The sequence below is a fragment of the Echiichthys vipera genome (genome assembly GCF_963691815.1).
Source record: "Echiichthys vipera genome assembly, chromosome: 14".
NCBI lineage: Eukaryota > Metazoa > Chordata > Actinopteri > Perciformes > Trachinidae > Echiichthys > Echiichthys vipera.
Genome location: NC_139839.1, coordinates 2,949,055 through 2,971,602, shown reverse-complemented (window position 1 = coordinate 2,971,602; position 22,548 = coordinate 2,949,055). Strand labels below are relative to the sequence as shown.

Below are 22,548 nucleotides of genomic sequence, written 5' to 3'. Positions count from 1 at the left end.
ACCCGCGTCCACAGAGACACGCAGAACCATGCCCCCCACACACACACACACAAATACAATGTTACATTATTATAATCAAAGCCCAGAGAAGCTGTTTGCTCTCACTGTCCCTCACACTTTCCACTCTGTGATGTGTCCACCACACAAAACGAATCACACTTCCATTGTTCATTTTGTCCCTGTAGAGACTGATTGCAATCATTACACATAAATGCTATGTCTATTGTTTGATATTGAGACAAAGCCAATATATGTTAATGGTCTAGGAAGTCAAATTTTTATCTCAGACGTTTTTTTGAGGGATACCACAGGGTCACAAAAGTGAAGACCTTAGAAAGGTTAAAACACTTCTTCCCTTTCTGGCATTTTTACACTTTTCTTTTGTGATCTAAAAATGCTCCTAATGAGCATATAGCACACTAAAATATTCCATACGTACAAACAAACAGCAGAACGACGAAACCAGTTTAAAAAACAGAAGATTCAGAGCAAAACTTTACATTTCACTGGTAAAATAAGCGTAAGGCACTTAAAAAAGAAATCGACCAGGTGTTGAAACTCATCAATATTCAATTCTCATATATTTGTAATAAAAATCTGACCAATCATTTTATTCGCCCTAAATAAAATGATTTGTGGAGCTTCCTGCCTGTCATCGTTGTTCTGTTTCACTTGCGCTGCTCATGCTTCATATCAAGTGTCACCAGGAGTCCAAATTTTCGGACCTCCAACTAGCAAATTCGGGGTAAGTCGATCTCCCTCGGATTCGATAGTAGAAGGTTCCACTTTGACAGGTATCCCAGTGCACTTTGCATCGTTGAAGGTCCGAAACGTCGGACATTTTTCTCTCACTGCACGTGCTGGGGGAGGACGGAGCGTCAGAGGTCAGGGGGAGGGAAGAGGGTGGGACTTTGGAGGGAATCGCTGTGAGACATGCAAGAAAGGTAAGAACTGAGATTTCGCAAAACCCCGCCCCCAATCGGTCATCGTCCAATCATACATCATAGCAACCGTTACGATGTAAACAAGGTCCGACAAGCAAAATGGTGAAGCGATGTGCTTATGGCATATGTAAATCGGACAGTAGATACCCTAAGACTTTGGCTGGGGGAGCTTTAAGAATGCAATAAATGATCATGAACAAATTCTAATAATTAAATGATGATAACACTTCGATCACTATGTTTAACACTAACACAGCTGTACAGTGTAATTTACTCCAAAGTCTCCGGTCTCATGTTTCATTATAAAACACGACAGAGACAGAGACACACATCATTGGAGCTACGTCACGTGAGAAGTTACAGAAAATACATTTGCGATTATGTTCGATCACGCGGAGACTTATCCGCGGAAGATTACTGTAACAACATCCCATGACCTTTACAGACTTTCCATGACTGTTAAAGTTGTTTTAACATCTCCACTGAGAAGACCGGCAGCCTCTGTGGATTAACTCTCAACTTTAACTATTAAACAATAAAGTCATAAGTTCATGTTCTCACCAGCTGGTCTCCTTCGTCCTCGTGGAAGAGCAGAGGCTGTTTGAGCGGTCGTCTGATGTAGGTGTGGGTGGAAACACCCTGGAAGTACGTGGCCGCAAACTTGGAGAACTTGTACTCGGACAAATCCTCGTCTTCCTCGTCAGGTAACGGCCGGGCTTCATCCAGCACCTCCTCTTCTTCAGCTTCCTCGCCGCGGGGAGTTTTCTCCAAGTCCTCAGAAAAAAAAACACACACACACACGGAGAGAAGACGTCAATATGTCGCCACACCGGGCTGCTTTCTTTCTTTTTCACACGTTACTTTAACTCTACCAAGTCTTTCCTGCACTTTAACCTGCGTGTTACATTAATAATGTAATTTACAATAAAGTTACTTTAAAATAGTTATTCATTTACCTTTTTATTTCTTCTTTTAGTTCCACCTTTAATCTACTTTTCAGATATTCTACTGTAATTTGAATTTGAATGGTTAATATGTTTATACATTTTCAGTGTGTGTGTGTACCATAGAGGGGGCTTCAACTACTTGTTCAATCCTGTTTACAATGAAATAAAACTGCACTTTGAACATGAGGGTACAGTTACTCTCATCATCTCATCTCCCCTCAGTCTCTTATCCGGGGTCGGGTCTCGGGGGCAGCAGCTCCAGCAGGGGACCCCAAACTTCCCTTTCCAGGGCCACATTAACCAGACATGTTAAACTATTTAAATATTTAGTTGGTTTATTTTGTAAGTGTAAGTATTTTTAGTTGGTTTATTTAATGGCAAAAATGTTATTCTTATTTTTTTATTATTTATTCATTTTTTTGTTCCTCCTTTCCTTTTTTTTTAACAAAAAAATTAAACTTTCATGCTCTAAAAACAATGTGTTGTTGTGGATCACTCATCTAAAGTGTAGTTAATTTTGCTTTTGTGAACAGACCGGACCAGAGCGGCACCGTATGATGATGATAAACAAGCCCACGTATAAAAAACACTCAGAGTTGTTGAGATATTTAAATTTAAACCTCACGGGAGGAGGAAAAGTCTACTGAACGCTGCATCTCTCGAGTCGTTCTGCAGAAACAGTCAAATTCAAATCAATTGGACTCCAAAACCAGAACCACGTACTTCAAAACCAGCCGGTGCCTGTCCGTCCTGGTTGGGCAGCGGCCCGTTGTTCCCCAGGAAGCCGAACATGCGGTCGACCATGTCCGAGTGATCCACGGGCTGCTCCTTCTCCCTCTCCATCTGCTCCAGCAGCTCCTTCTTCCTCCTCGACTCCTCCTTCTCCTCCCTGTCCTTCTCCTCCAGGTGCTGGGCCAGCTGAACCAGCCTCTCCTGGTGCTTCCTCTCCGCCTCCACCTTGGCACGCCGAGCCGTCATCTGGTTCCGCAGCTGCTCCTCCTCGGCCAGGCGCTGGCGCTCGGCTTCCAGGCGGTGCTGCAGCTGCGGGGGAGGAAACACCGGGGAGAAGGGTTGACAGAGGCAGGTAGGGGGTTACACGGATCATCTGCTGTTAGAAACTACCTAGAAACTAGAGCAGAGGAACTGAAGGGGGGCTTTACAGGTGTCGACAGATGACGGACTAGAAATAATATAAACTATTTTTAAAAGATGAACGCAATAGACAGTACTTTAATCTCTAACGTAGGTTATTTAAAGGGGCTTCCAGCCACTTAACTTCTTCCTTGTCGGGTCACTGGAGCTGCAGACTCGCTCAGGATTATTATTTGATAGTTCTTCCAAAGCTATTTATATGTTATCGAGCTGATAACAAACTGGGATTAAACAAACACTTACAAAACAAATAATTTATTCAACATTGTCTTTCAGAACAGGAAAAGAGGGAGAAATGTGCAACAATGGCAGAGAGAAGAGAAACGTCTTTAAAGAAAAAATTCTTAAAAAGCATTTCACAAACAGACAACCAGGTTTAAACACACTCTGGAACATGTTTACATCCTTTTATGCTCAGAAAACACATTATTTTTCTCATACTGCCTGAATAGACCTGTACTCGCACGCTGTTTTACCACCTGTCTCTGTGATTGGTCAGCGTTTTCCTGATCTTCTGCTCATTGGCGGCAGACTGTAATGGCACTGCCGCAGGTATTTCTGCCTATATATCTATATATATATATATATATGTGTGTGTGTGTGTGTTCAGAAGTCCTGACAGCTCGTTTAAAGGCACAGTTTCTGTATTTCTCTCTGCATTGAGAGTTATGACACTCTTCTCCGTACTCATACAGCACCTTGACCTGCTTTATAATAAAAAAGACAGTATGGACCTTTAAAACTAATGTAACAAAATAAGGTTTTACGGTGACATATTTTAGGTCAGGATCACATGAGAGACTTTTTGATGCGGTGTGTTTAAAGGCCTCAGTATGTGTCAGACAAAGAGCTATTAGGATCTTCTGACAGTGTACGAAACTTTCTCTCAGATGATTGAATCAAGCAGGTGTAGTGTACGGTGTTTGTACTTAGTGTACGGTGTCTTTATCGGTGTCGTGTACGGTGTAGTGTACTTTACTGTATGGTGTAGTGTACGGTGTTTGTACTTAGTGTACGGTGTGGTGTTCGGTGTCGTCTACGGTTTAGAGTACGGTGTAGAGTACTTTAGTTTGCGATGTAGTGTACGTTGTAGTGTACGTGTATTTTAATGTATAGCGCAAGGTGTACTAAGTGTACAGTGTTGTGTACAGTGAAGTGTACTTCAGTGTACGGTGCAGTGTATGGTGAAGTGTACGGTGTAGTGTACTTAGTGTACGGTGTAGTGTACTTAGTGTACGGTGTAGTGTACGTGTATTGTAATGTATAGTGCAAGGTGTACTTAGTGTACGGTGTAGTGTACTTAGTGTACGGTGTAGTGTACGGTGTAGTGTCCTTTGTGTGCGGTGTAGTGTACGTGTATTGTAATGTAGAGTGCAAGGTGTACTTAGTGTACAGTGTTGTGTACAGTGAAGTGTACCTCAGTGTACGGTGCAGTGTATGGTGAAGTGTACGGTGCAGTGTATGGTGAAGTGTACAGCGTAGTGTACTTAGTGTACGGTGTAGTGTACTTATTGTGCAGTGTTGTGTACTTTAGTGTTCGGTGTAGTGTACAGCGTAGTAAACTTAGTGTACGGTGTAGTTGTACAGCGTAGTGTACTTAGTGCACGGTGTAGTGTACTTAGTCATAGTCTACTGTATAAGGTGTGTTTGCAGTCTGCCAAAACAAGTGTGTGGCTTTTGACAGTTGCTTGGCTATTTAAAAATGGCGGGCTTGTGCAGGATGTCTCATCTCGCACCAGAGATGATTCTGACCAATCAGTGGTCTGCAGCGTTTTAGCTCCACCTTCTAGCATTGGCTCAGCTCACTTGCTACCTGGTACCAAAGAAAGTACCAGGTACTGTCCACAACTTATGCTCATTGCGAGTGGTGTCGAGCCGCACCATGCAGTTGGAAAATGGCATATTACAAATATAAGTAAGGCTTCACAGTTAAAGTATGACACATCACCCCCCCCCCCCCATGTCAGTTCTTACATCTGCCCTCAACACAAGCGGCCATTTCTCTCTGGCACGTCAACATGATTCAAGTAGCAGTAGTAAATATATGGACTCTTTACCTCTGCCCTGAGCCTCTGGCAGAGGCGCCTGGCTATCATGCCCCTGGTGTAGGCCTGAAGGGTCAACACAGCACGAAGACGGCGCCAAAATGTCTGCCGGACAAGGAAACCGCGGCAACGGGCTTGGATGAGAGCGATACGACGGCGAGTCGTCCGGTAGCTCTTGTAGTACTTCCTGGACCTGTAGACGGCCTGGAGGCGCAAGAAGCCGGACTGCATCTGAAGGAGGACAGGACAAAATAATCATAATGCATTACAGAATAATATTTGAACCAAAGAAAAGCTACAAAACTACACATTAAAGGTGTAAAAGACTCACGATTCTGTACTTCTTCCTGCTCTGGTAACCCCTCCACACCTTCTGGATTAAAGTGACAGCACTCCTCAGCCGGAGATAGTGAGTCCTACGACACAAGAGAGGACAGAGTGGAGCTTTAGACGGAAATATTGTATTTTTTACTGCACTAAAGTTGTCTGACAGCTTTAGTCTTTGTCACAATCGAGCAGCCCTAACATCTGAATACTTCTTCCACCACTGACACATAAAAGAACTTAATCCTGAATCCCTCCTTCAGAGATGAACTTATATGAAAAGGAAAAAAAACACCAGAAACAAAGGTAAGTATGGAGCCCGCAAAGTCCTTGCTCACCTCTCCTTAAGTCCACGCACAGCCTTCTGGATAAGGATGACCTTGTCCGTGATGCCCTTGTCCCTCTCGATTTCCAGCTGCATGTCGTGGTGGTCCTGACAACAAACAAGAAGAGACAAATTAAGAAGAGAAGACAACAGCCTCAGGGCGCCAGACCGTCCCTCAGGGGCCCCAGACCGTCCCTCAAGGGGCCCAGCACGGAATCACTGTGAGACGTGCAAGAAAGGTAAGAACTGCTTTAAGCACTGATGTGAATTCAGAGTCAAGATGCTGCAGCAACTCACACACACACACACACACACACACACACACACACACACACACACACACACACACACACACACACACACACACACACACACACACACACACACACACACACACACACACACACACACACACACACACACACACACACACACACACACACACACACACACACACACACACACACACACACACACACACACAACAACCTTTAGGAAAATCTTGGTCTTTCCGATCTGCCAGTCATCGTGTTTCCCCAGCCGGGCCAGGACGATCCGCTGGCACGTGCCTCGCAGGTCCTCCTGGAGGGAGAGAGGACAACGTAAAATGTGACCACTCCTGGTCCAGTCACGAGGTTTGTCATACGCTGTATGCTAGGCTAGGTGTTTCCCTTTGCTTCCAGTCTTTATGCTAAGCTAGGCTAACCACGTCCTGACCCCAGCAACCGTTGAATGCTTTCAGCTCAACACAAACTAAAGTAGAAAAATGTCTTTGTGTAGTTTGTGTGAACAGACTCTTTAATGAAGTTAAACAGGTTTAATCAGGACTGAAGAAGACAACAGAAATAGAACGGTGACAGAGGGCAGCTTGTGTGTTGTTGACCTGTACGTGAGCAGGTTTGATGCCGGGCATGAGGACACGGTAACGCTCCACAAACTCAGCGAAGGTGTATCGGATGGGATAGCCGGCTCGCCGTATCCTGATGGTCTCCATCATGCCGGAGTATCGAAGCTGACGAATACACAGCTCTCTGTCAAATAACTGGAAAAAACAAACAGACAGTAGCAGAGCCTTTAAACTCAAGAGGACGTGGTAAAACAAGTAAAACACAGTCTGCAGGAGTTGCTCTCACCATAGGTTTTTTGAACTCGTTGGGTTTTATACAGCGAACGAAGAACGGCTGACACACGCTCAGCGTCCTCATCAGCATCTCCAGGGAACGTTTGAACTGACTGCTCAGAGTGGGAGAGCGCTTCCTCGTCTCCACACCCTGCACACACACACACGTACACACACACACAGTACAAATTCATGAAATGATGGTTCAGCCACACAGATGAACAAGTGTCTACAGCCAGATACAGTGAATAAACGTGTCACTGCCGACCCACATGACCACACAGAGCAGAATGTTTTGGGCTTTTACTCTGAAACTGAAATAAAAAGGAAGTTATTTTGGATTATAGCCATAATTAGGATGCTATATATTTTTCTTTTTCACCACGTTACTGAAAAATGTGTCTTTAGGAGATATATGACAAAACAAAGGTTTTTACCTACCAATTATTTGATCTGGTCTTTTTTTATTATTATTATTATCGTTTGTTGGGAGTTACATGTAGTCGTCTCTCTCACCAGATAATAGAAATTCATATGAGTGGAGTGTCTTTTACGGTGGCGTATTAGGGCCAATGTTGAGGGAGGAGGGGGTAATATTTCTAGGAAAGAATGCAGGGTTATTAGATTTAAAGTAGCAAATCTACAAGAAGAAGTCTCAGATTTATGAGATTTGGAAAAATAGTGTTTTGCTTTACACTCCCTGTGGAACTCCGTCACTTCAGGATCAACGCAGACGCTGCTGCATGCCGTGCAGGCTTCTACGTCTGCAGTAAACTGAGAAACAGTGTGTTTTAAAGTTTAGAAAGAATAAAGAACGCTACAAGGTCCGATGACATCATGTAAAATATGGCAGCGGACGTTATAACCGTTATAACCAACCCACCTGGTGTGTGCTGTGGCTCACTTCACTGTCAGCATCATTAATAACGGTGCCGTTAAAGGTTTATTGTACTTATTGTATGACCTTAAGTACCACAGTGCAGTCTCTCATCCACTGCTAAAACAAAACACTATTTTTTGACTCTTTTCTCATATATTTTCCACTTTAATCTCATAAATATGCGACTTTATTCTCGAAATATGACCCCCCCCTTCCTCAGGTCCGTTTTTTTTTTTGACACTTGGCCCTAACAAGCTGTCGTAGTGTTACGTGCTCACTCTCTTACCTCACTCTTTGATAGATAGTAACTTAACAGACCAGTAACAGACCATTAACTGAACAAGCTTACATACTACATACTACTATTAAAATGGAGGAATACACATCAACCGTTGACGCAACATGCTTTACAGTGAAGTGACAGTCAGAGGAGTGATGCAAACATTTTTCACTGTGCATAGAGATCAAAAACAGACGAGAGCTACTTGCTTGGCTAGACACATTTTAAACACACACACATTATGAGCACTGAACACAACACGAATAAAAAAACAGGGAACGAGACAAACTCTCTGACAGCTGTCTTCGCTGTTATCATCAAACAAAGCCAAAACATGACTTCCTGTTTTCAAAAGCCCCTCAGCTCTCCGGAAGTTGTTCAAAAAAGCAACAGTCTGTTTCTGAGAGACGGAGGAGACACATGAGAGGTGTGTGTCAGAGAGTTGTTCTGGTTCACTTCTCATTAACTTAAAGCTAAATCTCATCATATAAACACACTCTGGTTTCTGCTACGACAAACTGCACACCTGTAGGATAAAAAGGAGAGCTTAAGGAGGGGTGAGCACATGTTGCAAAAGGCCGTTGATTACCTTGGGAGCAGGGGTGCTGGGCTGCTGATAGCCACACAGAAACTGATGTGAGGGGAGAAGACGGAGGGAACAGAGAAGAGACAGCAGAGTGAGAGGAGAGGAGGAGGCGTGTCGTTAGTTTAACACCGCGAGGAGAAAAGCTAAAAGGGAGGCAAAAGTCACCGGTGACAATATCGCTTAACGACAGCAACGCCTTAAAAGGGTCACAACAGATGTCAAAAAGGAGGTGAAGAATATTAGTCCATTATTACAGGTATTCATGAGAGCAAAATGGAGCGGTGCTGCAGGATGTGTTGGCCTCACCATGGCCACGTCAGCCTGGAAGATCTGCTTGATGAACTTGTTCTTGGACGAGTGGACGAGCTGGATGATGTCGGTGTGGAGGCTGTCACGGTTTTTCTCCAGGAAGCCTGGAAGGGAGGACGGAGAGAGAGAGAGAGAGAGAGAAAAACCGTAAAGGTCAGTTTCCAAAAGTAAAAAGAGAAAAAGAAGGTAGATTTGCTTTGGCCGGAGAATCGGAGCAGCGGGGGCGCTGTTGCAGTCGCTCTACCGCACCGTTGTGATGAAAAGAGAGCTGAGGAAGGCAAAGCTCTGGATCTACCGGCCAATCTTGGTTCCTACCCTCACCTGTGGCCATGAAAGCTGGGTCAGGACCTAAAGAACAAGGTACAAACGGCAGAAATGTGTTTCCTCAGGAGGGGGTCTGGAGTCTCCCTTAGAGAGAGGGGGAGAAGTTCAGCATCCGTGAGGAACTCGGAGTAGAGCCGCTGCTCCTTTGCGTTGAAAGGAGCCAGTTGAGGTGGTTCAGGATCATCTGGTAAGGATGAACCCTGGGCGTCTCCCTAGGGAGGTGTTCCAGGCACGTCCAGCTGGGAGGAGGCCTCGGGAAGACCCAGGACCAGGTGGAGAGATTAGATCTCCACACTGGCCTGGGAACGCCTCAGGATCCCCCAGTTAGAGCTGGTTAATGTGGCCCGGGAAAGGGAAGTTTGGGGTCCCCTGATAAAGCTGCTGCCCCCGCGATAAATGTAGCGGAGTAGAAGTAGAAATTTACAAAGTCTAAGTACAAATTCTACTCAGTGTAACCATGTCAGGTAAGGCTTCGTCTCTGCATCACAACCTGTCACAAATGAGAGCGGAGCGAGAGAAGAAGGAGGAGAAATCATAAAGCCACACACCTCTGGTCTCGTAGTTCACCACTCCAGCAAAGTGTTGGATGCCAAACTGGGTTGCGTAGCTGTTTTTCGGAGGGATGTAGTTGGAGTTGAGCTTGTGCTGTGAGTTCAGCTTGTAGAGCATCGTGGCATCAGTTCCCTGACAGAAGGCAAAGAATGACACATCAACTATGAAGAGAAGCAAAATGAATACGTTGATTTCTTTATGTGACTGCGCGCTGAAGCTGGTGATGGAAACGCAAGGGGGGATGGAGCCGATCCCAGCTGATTTATTATTTTTTAATGGTTTAACTGATTCTTACTGTCAATTAACAGTTATTTCAACATCCTGCTCCTGAGACATTACATAACATTACAAAAAGTCTTTTATTGTGGTGTTTTTAGTCTCTGTCGTCACTGTGGGAAACAAAATCCTTCCTCTGTTTCGTTTGGTGATGACGTGAATTTCCTGGTTTCTCTTAATTATAACGCCTTTAGTGACGGCCCCCGGCTGTTCTCTGGCCTGCTTTGTGTGTCCCTTCCTTCCTGTCTGCAGGTGTCTCAGTGGGCGGGGCTTGAAACTAGGAGCACCTGGACCGTCTCCTGGAAGTTTTAAGAGCAGGCCATCGCAGTCTCTCTCTCTCACCAGAAGGACCTGGTTTTTCCTCCGGCGCCATTGTCTTGTTTTGTTGGCTGTCGCCTGGTTTTTACACTTTAGAGCACTTCGCACTCATCGGCAGACACACTGATAACCATACGTTCACACCTCATAGCATCATTATGTTTTATGTACTTTATTTAAATAAATATTCTTAATGGTTGCGCTTATCCCCGTCTCACTGTCTTTTGTCACGACACTTTAAAAATGCATAATCTGTAGTCTACATGAATTATTAAAACATGAAAATGAATACATGAAAATTAAATATATTTCTCATTAAATACTAAAATGATTATGAATGAGATTCTACGAAAAAGACGTTAAAAGGAGAAAGTCTGAGACAAACTCTGAGAGTGTTTGTAGTGTTTGATCTGCACCTTCGGGAACTTGCTCTCCTCGTCGATGAGCGAGATGATGTTCATGGGTTTGTTGGCGATCATGTCCAGCGCGTCCTGGTTGTCGGTGAACTCGATGTGCTGCCAGCTGATGTCCTCCAGGTTGTACTCCTCCTGCTCCAGTTTGAAGACGTGGCGAACGAAGAACTGCTGCAGGTTCTCGTTGGCGAAGTTGATGCAAAGCTGCTCGAAACTGGAGAGCGGGGGGAGCGGGAGTGGTGACGGCACGGTTTAAAAATGTGACAGACTCCGTGTTTCTGTGTCAGATGAATGGAAGAATAAAGATGGCTTCCTAACGAAGCGTAAATCACCTGTTGACGATGAAGTTCTCGAAACCGAAGATGTCCAGCAGCCCGATGGACCGGCGCAGGATGGTGCTCTCGCAGGACGGCGGTCTGTATATGGCAGCATTGATCTTATCCACAATCCAGACAAACAGCCGGCCGTAGATCCCCTGGGGGACAGAAGTCATCTTTAAGTTTTAGCCTTGCTGGCAGTAGGGATGTCAAGATATGAGATTTTGATTTCACGATTATAACGTCACGCTTTCACGCTTATCACGATTATTGATCAGGGAATTTTATTTACAGTGCCAAACCATAACAAAAGTTATCTCAGGACACTTTACAGAGTAGGTACAGACCACACTCTGTGACTTATTTATGATTTACAGAGACTCAACAATTCCCCCGTAGAGTACGGTGGCGTTGAAAACCTTCACTATAACAGACAGGAACGTCAGACAGACCCAGCTCTGTGGAGGACGCACATCTGTCTGCACCGGAGAGAGGAAGAGAAGGAGAGAGAGAGAGAGAGAAAAGACGGACAGATGGACAGAGAGACAGACACACTTCCAGTAACTATAATAATATCTATAGTAATGTGAACATAGTCACGATGTTCGACACTTTGCACACACTGTTTTTTTTTAGACTCCACACTTTGCAAACTGGATATCCGTCTCCTACAACGACTCCCTGCTCCTGAGACTCACTAAACGCTCCATGCTGAACACTTAAGGAGCTTTTTTCAGCAGATTTAAGGCTGAATGTCAGTTCCCTCTGACATTTTTACAGTTCTTCTTCTCAGCGCTGTTGGTGAGCGGCACGACGACTCTCTCACACACAAACAACGTCACTTGCAGGATTGGTTTTCACGGGGCAACAACGCAGGAATCAGGACAGCATAGAAACCGTAGCGTCTACAATTCTTGTGGTTAAGAAACTGTTATGTTGCAGTTAAACCCAACATCACTAGGTGGCAGAGTGGCTATAGGAATATAATATGTACATATATATTCATTATGATGTCTTTATATCTCTCTATATAACATTTACACTTGGTGAAAGTTATTTAAGGGGCCGAAACGATAATTTTTTCGGCCTTTTTCATGCCTTTACTTGAGGACAGCTGGAAGAATGACAGAACATAGGAGTGAGTAAGAGGGGGGCAACAGGCAGCAAAGGGCCACAGGTGGGAATCAAACCCAGCTTCTAGCCTCGGTACATGGGGTGCCCGCTGTAGCCACTGAGCCACCAGGCGCCCCACAAAAAGCTTCTTACCATGAGTGAGTCTTTGGCTGTTAAAGAAGTTTTTAACAGCTTCAGACAAAAGATTTCTGTGTTTGTGGTGAAAGACCGGTACCTTGACGAAGGCGTCCCTGACATCCAGGCCTTGTTCCACACTGAGAGGCGTGGCCACACTTTCCCCACGTGTGATCAAGGTGCGCGTGGTCAAACACACCATCACGTCCTTAGGATCCACCTGCAGCAGCGCACAACAGGCGGCGTTAGATAAGCGAGCGAAAATGGACTCAAAGTGGCTTCACAAAGACTGAATATCAGGTGTAAATGATCTGAACACTTCCTCCACCACTGTCCCGTGGTGAGCGCACACACCTCCATGAGTGAAGCAGCAGTAACCAGGTCAGGAGATCTCACAACCACACAGGCGTCCAGGTTGTCATAGGTACGAGCTGAGAGACACCAAAAAGATCACAGCTCTTAATCAGAGTATTATGTATTTACTTTTTTCCCACAGATACAATTTGACAAACACCTCTAAATATAATGCAGCCCAGCACATCGGTGTCAATTAAAGCAGAACCTTGTGAGTAAAGTGTGAGTGAGTCATCGTACCCTCGAAGCGCAGGTTGCCCATGTGCAGGATGGCAGCCAGCAGCTTGGAAATCTCCCAGTTCTCCGTCTCAGTGAACATGAGGACCTTCATGGCCGACAGGATGCTGGAGTAATCCCTCAGGTCGTCTCGACCTTCACACGCTGTGCAGTTACCCTGGAAGGTGAAAGACACAGAGAACTTTATCTTCATTAGCCAAACTAGCGGAGCGAATCGAGGAACGTGTGTCCTGTCGCAGAGCTCAGGGAGGTCGCCGTGTGCAGCATGTTCTCTTGTTGTGCAACACTGAACTATGCGTTTATAATAAACAGGGTTTGTACACGTTTGAAGCACTTTTCCATCACTTTCAAGGTCCATTTTCAAGCTTTTCCAGCATCTTGCAGTTGTGGTAAAATTACATATTTCTACGAATTCATATAGTTATTGAAAATGATGATATAAAATTAAAGAAAATGATGTCATAATCACCAAAAATGTTTCGTTATACCAGAAGGATAAGGAATTAAATTATATTTCTATTCTAAAGCTTAAAAAAATGGACACAATTTCAAGCATTTTCAAGTACTTTACCCAGAATTCAAGCACTTTTCAAACCTTGAAAACACAACAATAAAATTCAAGCATTTCAAAAGATTTCACGCACACGTGAAAAACCCTGAATAAAGCACAAATATCACCTTAGTAGAGTTGAAACGATTAGTTGTTTAATTAAGAGAAAATCGATCTGCAAAAATGCTCCCTTTCACCTAATACTGTGTTGCATTCATGAACATCAGACGTGCAGTGTGGATGTTCTCTCACACAGCCACAGACTCACCATGGTGAGGTAGGAGTAGTCCGTGGCGAGGCCCAGGCCCAGCTTGGCCTTCATCTCCGGAGCCATCCCCTTCAGCATGCAGTAAAACACGTGGTAGTTCCTCTCATCGGGAGCCTGGAGGAGAACAGGGACGAGAGTCAGAGAAGCGGAGGAGAGGACGTGTAACCAAAGAAAACTGAACTGATAAGAAGTTAAGACGGTGTTCAAGCCAAGCCCCCACCACAGCAACTTCCTGTTTCCAATCAGGAAGTGACAAAAACTGCAGTTCTCTGATTGTCCACTAGGAGCAGGTTTCATAACAGAGCAGTTTCTCATTGAGCCCCATGTTAAACAGGCCGTTTACACAGCATCATTAAACCTGTTTAAGTCATTCTAGTCTTTATGTTTAGGTCATATCTCCATGACAACACTGAGGGGGGTGAATTCTTTTGTACCAGGCTAGTTTTTATTTTATTGGAGGTTAAAGTTTATGAATAATTAGGGGTGTGGCCTCTTGAGTGACAGCTAGCCTCTGGCTGTCACTTCTCCATAGAGGTAAACGTCAGCCAAATGAAAGTTACCCCCTTCCCCCCCAACGTCACATACATGCCCTTTTTTGGTCAGAGGAAATGAGATGGAGTCAAAGTCTGACAAGATGGAGACTCACGTAGGCGAGGACGATTAGATCAAGTTGAGAGAACGGACCTCGACTGAGAGGCTACGTCCGTTTGTTATTCACTCTGTGGTTCAAGCTTAAAGAAGAATCTCACCTGTCGACACACGCGAGACTTCTCCAGCAGGTACTGCTCTATCTTGGCTCCTTCGATGGCCCCTCGCTTGTTGAAGTGGATATCTATGTACTTCCCAAAGCGACTGGAGTTGTCGTTACGAATGGTCTTGGCGTTGCCGAAGGCTGAATGGATGGACAAACCGTACAGTGAGTGAGGTGACGGGGAAGAGCACAGGAACATGGACAGAGCTGGGAAACAGTGGAGTCTGACGGTGAACAGCTGTGCGGCTGCAGCTTAACTTCAGGGGTCTTTTCACCAAATTCGCATTTTATCAAAAGTCAAGCTTTAGTTATGTTTCCACTGGATTTCGATACTGCGTGAGGGGGTTTCCAGCGTAAGGCAAGCATCTTTTTGGCTGCAGTGATGTCTGTTAAAAGAATACATGTATGTTTACCTGTTAAATTAAATGAGGTTGTATCGTTCCCAAGCAGCAGAGCAGGAGAGCATGGCAGAGTTACACCCAGTACATCAGGTAGAACAGCACAAACCTCACCCCAACATCTATTTTGGGGTGTATTTTAAACGTAATCTTGCATTGTTGTTTGAGACTGTAGCCGTGCACGTATGCATGTGTGTATGTGTGCGCATACAGTATGTTCGTTTATATGTGCAGGTGCTGCATGCATTTGTCTGAGTATGTGTGATGATATGCATGTTCTCTTGTTTCTTGTACATGCGTTCTTTCTGTTTTTGTCTGTGCTCTGTGAAGCACTTTGGATGACTGTTACAGGTCTTTTTAACTGTGCTATAGAAATAGTTGTGAACTTGAACTAACTGTAGCAGACTGTGTGCTGCTTAATTTGACAGTTTGATCTAAATTTCGTGAGCCTGATAAGCTGCGCTGGACGGAGAACATCGGTTACGTTAGGTACCTATAACGCTCCTTGGTGTCATCATCTTAAACCCGTCCCACATGAGACAAACGGATCTGTCTGAAGAGGAGAGGGCACGGACGTACATGCCAGAGCAAAAGAAACATGAGCTCTGCAGATTCTTTGGTTTTCCCGGCTACATTTGACGTGCACTTTCCCAGATTCGCATGTACGTTTTAGGCCGTAAACACTAAAAAGCACCGTCTGACCTTCGAGGATGGGCGTGGCCTCCAGGACCTGCTGCTCTATCCAGGAGTGCTGACCGCTGATGGCTGCGAGGAACTGCAGAATCAGCTTTGTGCTCTCCGTCTTCCCAGCCCCAGACTCACCGCTGTCACACAGAGAGGACCGTCACACACTCGTACAACACACGGACACACACGTTGTCTGAGTGTCCATCCTCACCTGATGATGCAGCACTGGTCCTTGTTGTTGCGCTGCATGTTAAAGTAACAGTTGTCTGCTATGGCGAAGATGTGCGGAGGCATCTCGCCTATCTTCTTGTTGGTGTAGAGGCGGATCTGGTCCGCAGTGTAGATGGGGAGCAGCTGGTAGGGATTGACCGCTATCAGGATTGAGCCGGTATACGTCTGCCAAAGAGAGTGGAGGAGTGGAGGCTTCAAAGTTATTCACCATCATGCACTTTAGAGACAGGATAGCTTCTTCTTTTACAAACTACTGTTTTTGTACTTTTACGAATCAGTCAAGATACACTGAACCAAATATAAACACTTTTGTTTTTCACTCACGTTTTTTACAAGTTGAATAAAAGATTTTCCAGATTAAACAGCGTCATTATCACACAGGTGTAAATACATTCAGCCACAGACAGTAGGTTTCACATGACTGAGGCTACACCCATGAAGAAAACCCTTCATGAAGACGCAACGTTGACACAGCTGCAAATTAGAGCGGCAGTGGCTCAGTCCATAGGGGACTCGGCTGGAAACCATAGGGTTCCCTGTGTGGACCATAAATGGAGTGTGGACTGGTGGCTGGAGAGGTGCCAGTTCATCTCCTGGGCACCGATCCCCCAACTGCTCGGGGCGCTGGTCACTGGCAGCCCCCTCGCTCTGACATCCCTCCATTAATTGCATGTATATAGGTCCTGTTTGTGCATGTGTGTGTATTTCAGGCCTGTGTGTGTGTGTAACATGAATAATAACAGAGTGAAAAAAATTTCCCCTTGCAGGATTAATAAAGTAATTCTTCTTCTTCTTCTTCTTCTTAAAACGCCAGATTCTCTGTCGGCTGCAACAGAGGAGAAAAAACAACTCTAATATGAGATTTTGAGAATTACAGTAAGTCATAATAGGTAATTAAGAAGAGGTTACTTTGGGTCAAATTAATATTTATATATCTTAAATTGTCACCTGTGTTTTCCCCTACATAAAGAACATTTTCACCATACACTGGTGCATAAAGATCCACCCAAATGCAGAAAATAAGTGTTTCACACTCAACATTTGGGGCAGGAACCACCAGGACTTACTTCATACTGTCTGTGTGTCTGTCCCAATGCATTTGCCCACTCAAGTCAACATCTGTGGTACTGAGTTGTGATAAAACTGCACATTTTAGGTGTGGTCTTTCATTGTCAGGTGGATTCATTACTTTGGTGAAGGAGAAGAGCTCACGCATAAAGATTTTAACCCTTTTCTGACCAGAATTGAAGGGAAATCGACCTTTTGTGAGTTTAGAAAACGTCTTTTAGTTCAACTTTTGAAAACTGTGAGCAAAAACAAAAGTGTTTACATATTTATATTTGTTTTATATTTTGTCTTTTGTAGTTGTTGATACAGTTTTATCATCATTTCTAGTGCTAAACAATTGCAGCTTAATTTACAATAACATGATTGTTGCTCTGGATTGTAAGATTTAAATACAGATTGAACCCAAAGGAAGTCAGAGATCATCACATTAAACACACGCAGGGACATTTGTCATCATGGATCTACTCATCCAAATGTGTAGTTAGTGAGTTACTGAGAAGATATGCAATAATCAAATTCAGTCATTAATAAAGCAAGAAAATGCTGCACTGTCACATATGGAAACCAAGAGAAGCCATGCATGAAACCGCAATTTAAAACAGGTTAAAATGAAGATGAAGGCGGAAAATGTTCTCTTTATTTATGAGAGTCTTACGATCTTCTCATCTAACTTTCTGACTGACTTTTACCATGAACTCAACTCTCTCCAATGGTTCTCAGAGTCAAAACTCAACATGGTAAAGCAGCGTTTAGTTCCTCTGCTGCAGAGCTGCAACAAACCTCCATAAAATACAACATACGGTATATCCTGACTGTCACTACCTTTAAATGCAGATTAAAAACCTTTAAAATGTGTTAGGCTACAGACTGCAAATTAACATTCACTTATTCAATTAAGTTTCTGTCTTTTAAAGTTCTATTTCAATGTTTTATTTCTTCATTTAAGCCTGTGAATGTTCTCATGTGTCCAGGTCGTCGTTCTCCTCAAAGCAATTTCAGTCCAAAGCAGCTGGACTTGGTTATTTGTCTAGGAAGACGTTTCACCTCTCATCCAAGAGGCTTCATCAGTTCATGTACACATCTGACCAGGACCAGGACCAGGACCAGGACCAGGACCAGGACCAGGCTGGGACTTGACCAACTAACTGGTGTGAGATCCAGGTATTTAACCTTTCACAAGGCCGATGATGTCACTGGAACCCTTTGCGCTCCAAGTGCCAACGAGCGTCGTTAGAGTGACAGTCATTGGTGGGAAGTTGGTTTTCGACTTGGTTAGTGCTGGTCCAGCAGCCTGGTCCTGGTCCTGGTGCTGGTCCAGTCGTTGGTGGAAGTAGGTCTGGACTTGGTTAGTGCTGGTCCAGCAGCCTGGTCCTGGTCCTGGTCCTGGTGCTGGTCCAGTCGTTGGTGGAAGTAGGTCTGGACTTGGTTAGTGCACTATTGAGTCTTAGCGACAGTCGTTAGAGTCACAGGATGAGAGGTGAAACGTCTTCCTAGACAAATAACCATGTCCAGTTGCTTTGGACTGAAATTGCTTTGGGGATTTCTTCATTTACTTTTGAAGCACCTTCATGTATGAACAGGGTTTCCACTCGTTTTCTCAGACATCATTTTCCAGGACGTTCAAGACAGAGAGGTAACGCAGAATGCTCCGCAATGTTCTTCGAGTTAACTAGTTAGTATTAAGGTTTTAATGACCTCACCTCAGCTATCTTCCTATCTTCTATCATATAAATGTGGCTCTAAGTAAAAAAAAAAGGGCCAGCAAATGTTGATGCGCATGGTTTTGGTAGTGGCATATTTTGGCTACAGTTGTTTTCCTACCAGTCTTTAAAAACGCCTCCAGTACTTTCTTATAATGCTGCATGAGGTATCGGAGACTAGGTGAGTCTACGTATCAATCCAATATCACCTAGTTTCACTCTGAAAAAATGCCCTTTTATGCTCTAAAACGTTACCATTTGAACGTTAATATGATCCTGAAAATAACTCCTAACCTTCAGATGACAATGATTTCTGTTCTGAGCTCTGACAGATAGAAATCAGAGAACGTTGTGATCATTTTTCCAGGACAACACAAGATTTTCCAGGACTTTTTTCTCTAATTTTCCAGGTTTTCCAGGGTAAGATGAAACCCTGACGAAGTGTGCACCACAAATAAAAACAATGACATCCATGGCTGCTCTCACTTCCCACAGTTACAGCCGTGACGTGTTAAATGAACACAAGTATAGAGGTAGGAAACATAGTTAGGAAGGTATGGTTAGTGTATCTCTATTTTCATTTCATACTCACCCTTCCACCACAAACTGTCTACATGGAGAGAGAGAACAAAACAACCAAAAGCTATTAACTCTGATGCACGCTCAAAGAGAATACACACCATGGTGTAAGGCATGGGTGTCAAAGTCAAGGCCCGTGGGCCAGATCCGGCCCGCAAATGAATTATCTTGGCCCCCGGGATGATATTTCATTAGTATTAGAACCGGCCCGCACGCCACAGCCGCCTGCTGGTGTCTTTCACGCGCCAAAAGTACATTACCCACAATGCAACGTTAGTCTGTGAACTCACTGCAACGCCGCAAGTGGGCCGCCTTGGCTTCATTATTCATCAGCATTCAAGGCAGATGTCAACTTTCAGCACCATGGTGTAAGGTTTTTAGCCCCTTTGGTCAATTAAAGTGTTTGGCACCAACTTCTACACAATATATCCACCGTGAACCTTAATAAGCTGCTTGATCTTTGACCAGCAGCAGCGTGCCACACATCAGCTTAATGTAGCTGAGAACTGTTACCATAGTAACTTGATTTTGAGTTATTGCATTTATAAAAAACATGACAAGATAAGGTCTCCAATTTGTTTTTCCCTGCCAAAAGCTTTTTACGCTGCTGCAGAAATCCCCGTTTCTACTCCCTTTATAAGTTAATCACAAGTCGTGCTGTTTATTGCTTTATTTATAGCAACACGTAAACTCAACTTAAGGAAATGGACGGTACGTATAAACAGCTTAACCTAAATAAGAACTTCACTGGGGCTGCGGCCAATTTCCACCTGACTCCCTCCAACGCTCTGTCGTCGTACCGCCTGATGCTGCTGCCTGCTGGACCGGACAACATCTGACTATAAAGGTTCCTGCTTCCTGTCAAATTCTGCTAGATAGAGACGCTGTAACGACAAACTTTACATTTTGCCCTGCGACTTAAAGTCCCAGAAAGTATGTTTTTTCTTTTTCCTGTGGCTCCATATGAAGTTGGTAGAGCGAGTCGGCCGATGTCCGAATAATCGGCGGTTCAAACCCCGCCCTGCCCTACTTGTGTCATGGTCGTTGTGTCCTTGGGCGAGACACTTTACCCACCTTGCCTTGTGTGAATGTGTCTGACTGCTGTATGTTTGAGGAGGTGGTCGGAGGGGCCGTAGGCGCTGACTGGCTGCCACGCTTCCGTCAGTCCGCCCCAGGGCAGCTGTGACTACTGCGTAGTTTACCACCACCATGTACGTCTGTGTAAATGAATGAACCTGGACTCTGTAAAGCACCTTGAGCACTGAGAAAGACGCTATATAAATCAAAGCCATAATAAAAATAATAATATCCACGCCCATTTTTGTCTAAAAAGATTTTCCGCCAATTTGAATTGTGTCCATATCTGTTTTTTTCGCTTCCCCTCCTACAACTTTTGAGCAATCAGCACCAGATTTGGCACAGACCATCTCTGGACCAAGCCGGAAAAAGTGACTTTTTCCAGTTTTTTGATGTTTTGTAGAGTTTTCCTACAGCTGGCCCTCAAAGTCCGCTCAAATACTTTGGGCGGGGCTTATATTACAAAACATGTCATATCTCCCGAACGCTTTGTGTTATTGGAACCACATTTGGTGGACATGTGTAGATATGATGTCTCAGTGGATATGACACATTTGATGCCATTTGGCCAATAGGTGGCGCTGTAGCAGCATCATCCAACTATTAAGGAAGGAATCTCTGTCTCTCTGTGTAAGTACGTATAAATGACCTTGAGTGTGAAGCTGATCGGATGAGTGGTTCTAGAAAACGCTGCATGTAGTACTTCAGGTGGCCAAGCGAGAAATAATTTGAACGGCGCTGAACTAGTTTAAGTAACGCTTGTTGTCCCACGTAATGCTTGCCGTGCTTTGTGGATAAGAGCTGCAGTGGCTGTTACAAAAATGGTACTAACATAGATGACGTGTTCATTGTAGCGGATGAGCAGGTTACGGAGGATGCCAGCTTCGTTGAGGTCACCTAGACGGATCATGTCCTCCACCCCGTGGATGGAGGTCGGGTGCATGGGCTTGATGTTGGTGGCATTCTGAGGGGAAATCCAATGTTCCTGCGTGAGTGGGCAGAGAAGTGGCAGAAGATTAGAGGCACAGTGGTCTAGAAGATCCTCTTATAATGATTTATTCTTTTGTTTATGTTAACCTTATCTAAATGAATTTGCAGAGATGTGGGAACCTTTCCATACAAGGCTAAGTAGCTAAAATTAGCTTTGTTAGCAAGGTGCAATAGCACACTGAACAAGACATTTTTATGCCACCGAAACTTTACTTAGATGATGTAAAAACACACTGTGAGAACTCCTGAGAATTGAACACAGACAAGTCCACGGCTATTTTAACGTAAACAGTTCCACATATATGTATCTCTAATCCTCCAACCTGTCAATCACAAGGTAGCCCCGCACTAAAACATACCCTGCTTTATGGTCTATTTGACTCTAAATGGGACCATAATTGACTAAATGAACATCATGCTGCATTGAAGAAGACTTGAAACTCGAGATTGAGACATAAACTCATTAAAACACAACATAAGATAAACATAAAAATGTTTACTGAGGGAATAAATCAAGTGAAAAGTGAGACTTCTATACAGTCACACTCAAAAAGCAGTAACAGTTATTAAAGACAGATGATGTGTGTGTGTACAGTTCAGTTAAAAAGTGTCTCATAAACCACATCTGTGACTCTTTCATCATTCAAAAAGTACAATGCGACAAACGTGAAGTCAGTGTGTTCTGCTGTTGACTTACCTTCCCTTCATCGTCCAGAACCTGGATCTGTCCAGAGTCGCACAGTTTGACCACGGCTCCCACAGGGACGTCAAACTCTCGGCCCGTTTTAAGGTCCAACCACACATAGTCGCCCTGCATTATTATAAAAACACAGCTCCGGTTAAAAATGGACCATTTCACCCAAAAGCTAACAAGGAATGGTATCTTGGTGCCTAACGATAATGATCTGGCATCTCTCCAGTAAAGGGAAACTTTGCCCAGTTTAAACCCGCTCTCTGTCGTTGCATTATGGGCAGTGTGTGCAGATGAACAGCGTTTGGCTTCCCTCTGTGGAGGAGAAGCAGAGGTCCAAAAACTCCAAAAGTCCAGGGTTTGAAAGGAAGACAAAGGCGTGTGCAAAAGTCCAAAGTGTAAAGAATATGTCGGATGCCAGATCCATCAAACAGCAGTGTGTGAGTGTGAGTGTTCATGTCTTTCCATTATATCATTCATTCGGCTTTAATCTTGCTGTTTTGCAACTGAGATTATTTCATTTTGTAAATATTAGAGTTGCATCACACACCGAGAGTTACCTACTTTTCCAGCTGCCAGCTCGAAACGGGAGGATTAAGTCTGAAAA

General features: G+C 44.2%; 1 protein-coding gene across 1 annotated transcript in view; it reads right to left on the bottom strand.

Moving 5' to 3' along the window:
* myo7ab (myosin VIIAb) overlaps nt 1–22,058 on the bottom strand; it is a gene marked incomplete at its 3' end in the record, with an annotated part of 37,386 nt that extends 15,328 nt beyond the window's left edge. The window contains exons 1-22 of the mRNA XM_083927597.1: nt 21,948–22,058; nt 21,093–21,245; nt 15,817–16,001; nt 15,621–15,742; nt 14,519–14,661; nt 13,770–13,883; nt 12,955–13,108; nt 12,715–12,791; nt 12,461–12,580; nt 11,128–11,270; nt 10,799–11,009; nt 9,785–9,920; nt 8,910–9,016; nt 8,607–8,648; nt 6,871–7,008; nt 6,621–6,779; nt 6,227–6,319; nt 5,751–5,845; nt 5,420–5,504; nt 5,101–5,319; nt 2,615–2,932; nt 1,506–1,718 (exon numbers count right to left, since the gene is read on the bottom strand). Coding sequence (XP_083783723.1) covers nt 1,506–1,718; nt 2,615–2,932; nt 5,101–5,319; nt 5,420–5,504; nt 5,751–5,845; nt 6,227–6,319; nt 6,621–6,779; nt 6,871–7,008; nt 8,607–8,648; nt 8,910–9,016; nt 9,785–9,920; nt 10,799–11,009; nt 11,128–11,270; nt 12,461–12,580; nt 12,715–12,791; nt 12,955–13,108; nt 13,770–13,883; nt 14,519–14,661; nt 15,621–15,742; nt 15,817–16,001; nt 21,093–21,203 — 2,985 coding nt within the window. The 5' untranslated portion in view covers nt 21,204–21,245; nt 21,948–22,058. The remainder of the gene's footprint in view (nt 1–1,505; nt 1,719–2,614; nt 2,933–5,100; nt 5,320–5,419; nt 5,505–5,750; nt 5,846–6,226; nt 6,320–6,620; nt 6,780–6,870; nt 7,009–8,606; nt 8,649–8,909; nt 9,017–9,784; nt 9,921–10,798; nt 11,010–11,127; nt 11,271–12,460; nt 12,581–12,714; nt 12,792–12,954; nt 13,109–13,769; nt 13,884–14,518; nt 14,662–15,620; nt 15,743–15,816; nt 16,002–21,092; nt 21,246–21,947) is intronic.
* Nucleotides 22,059–22,548: the final 490 nt, after the last annotated feature.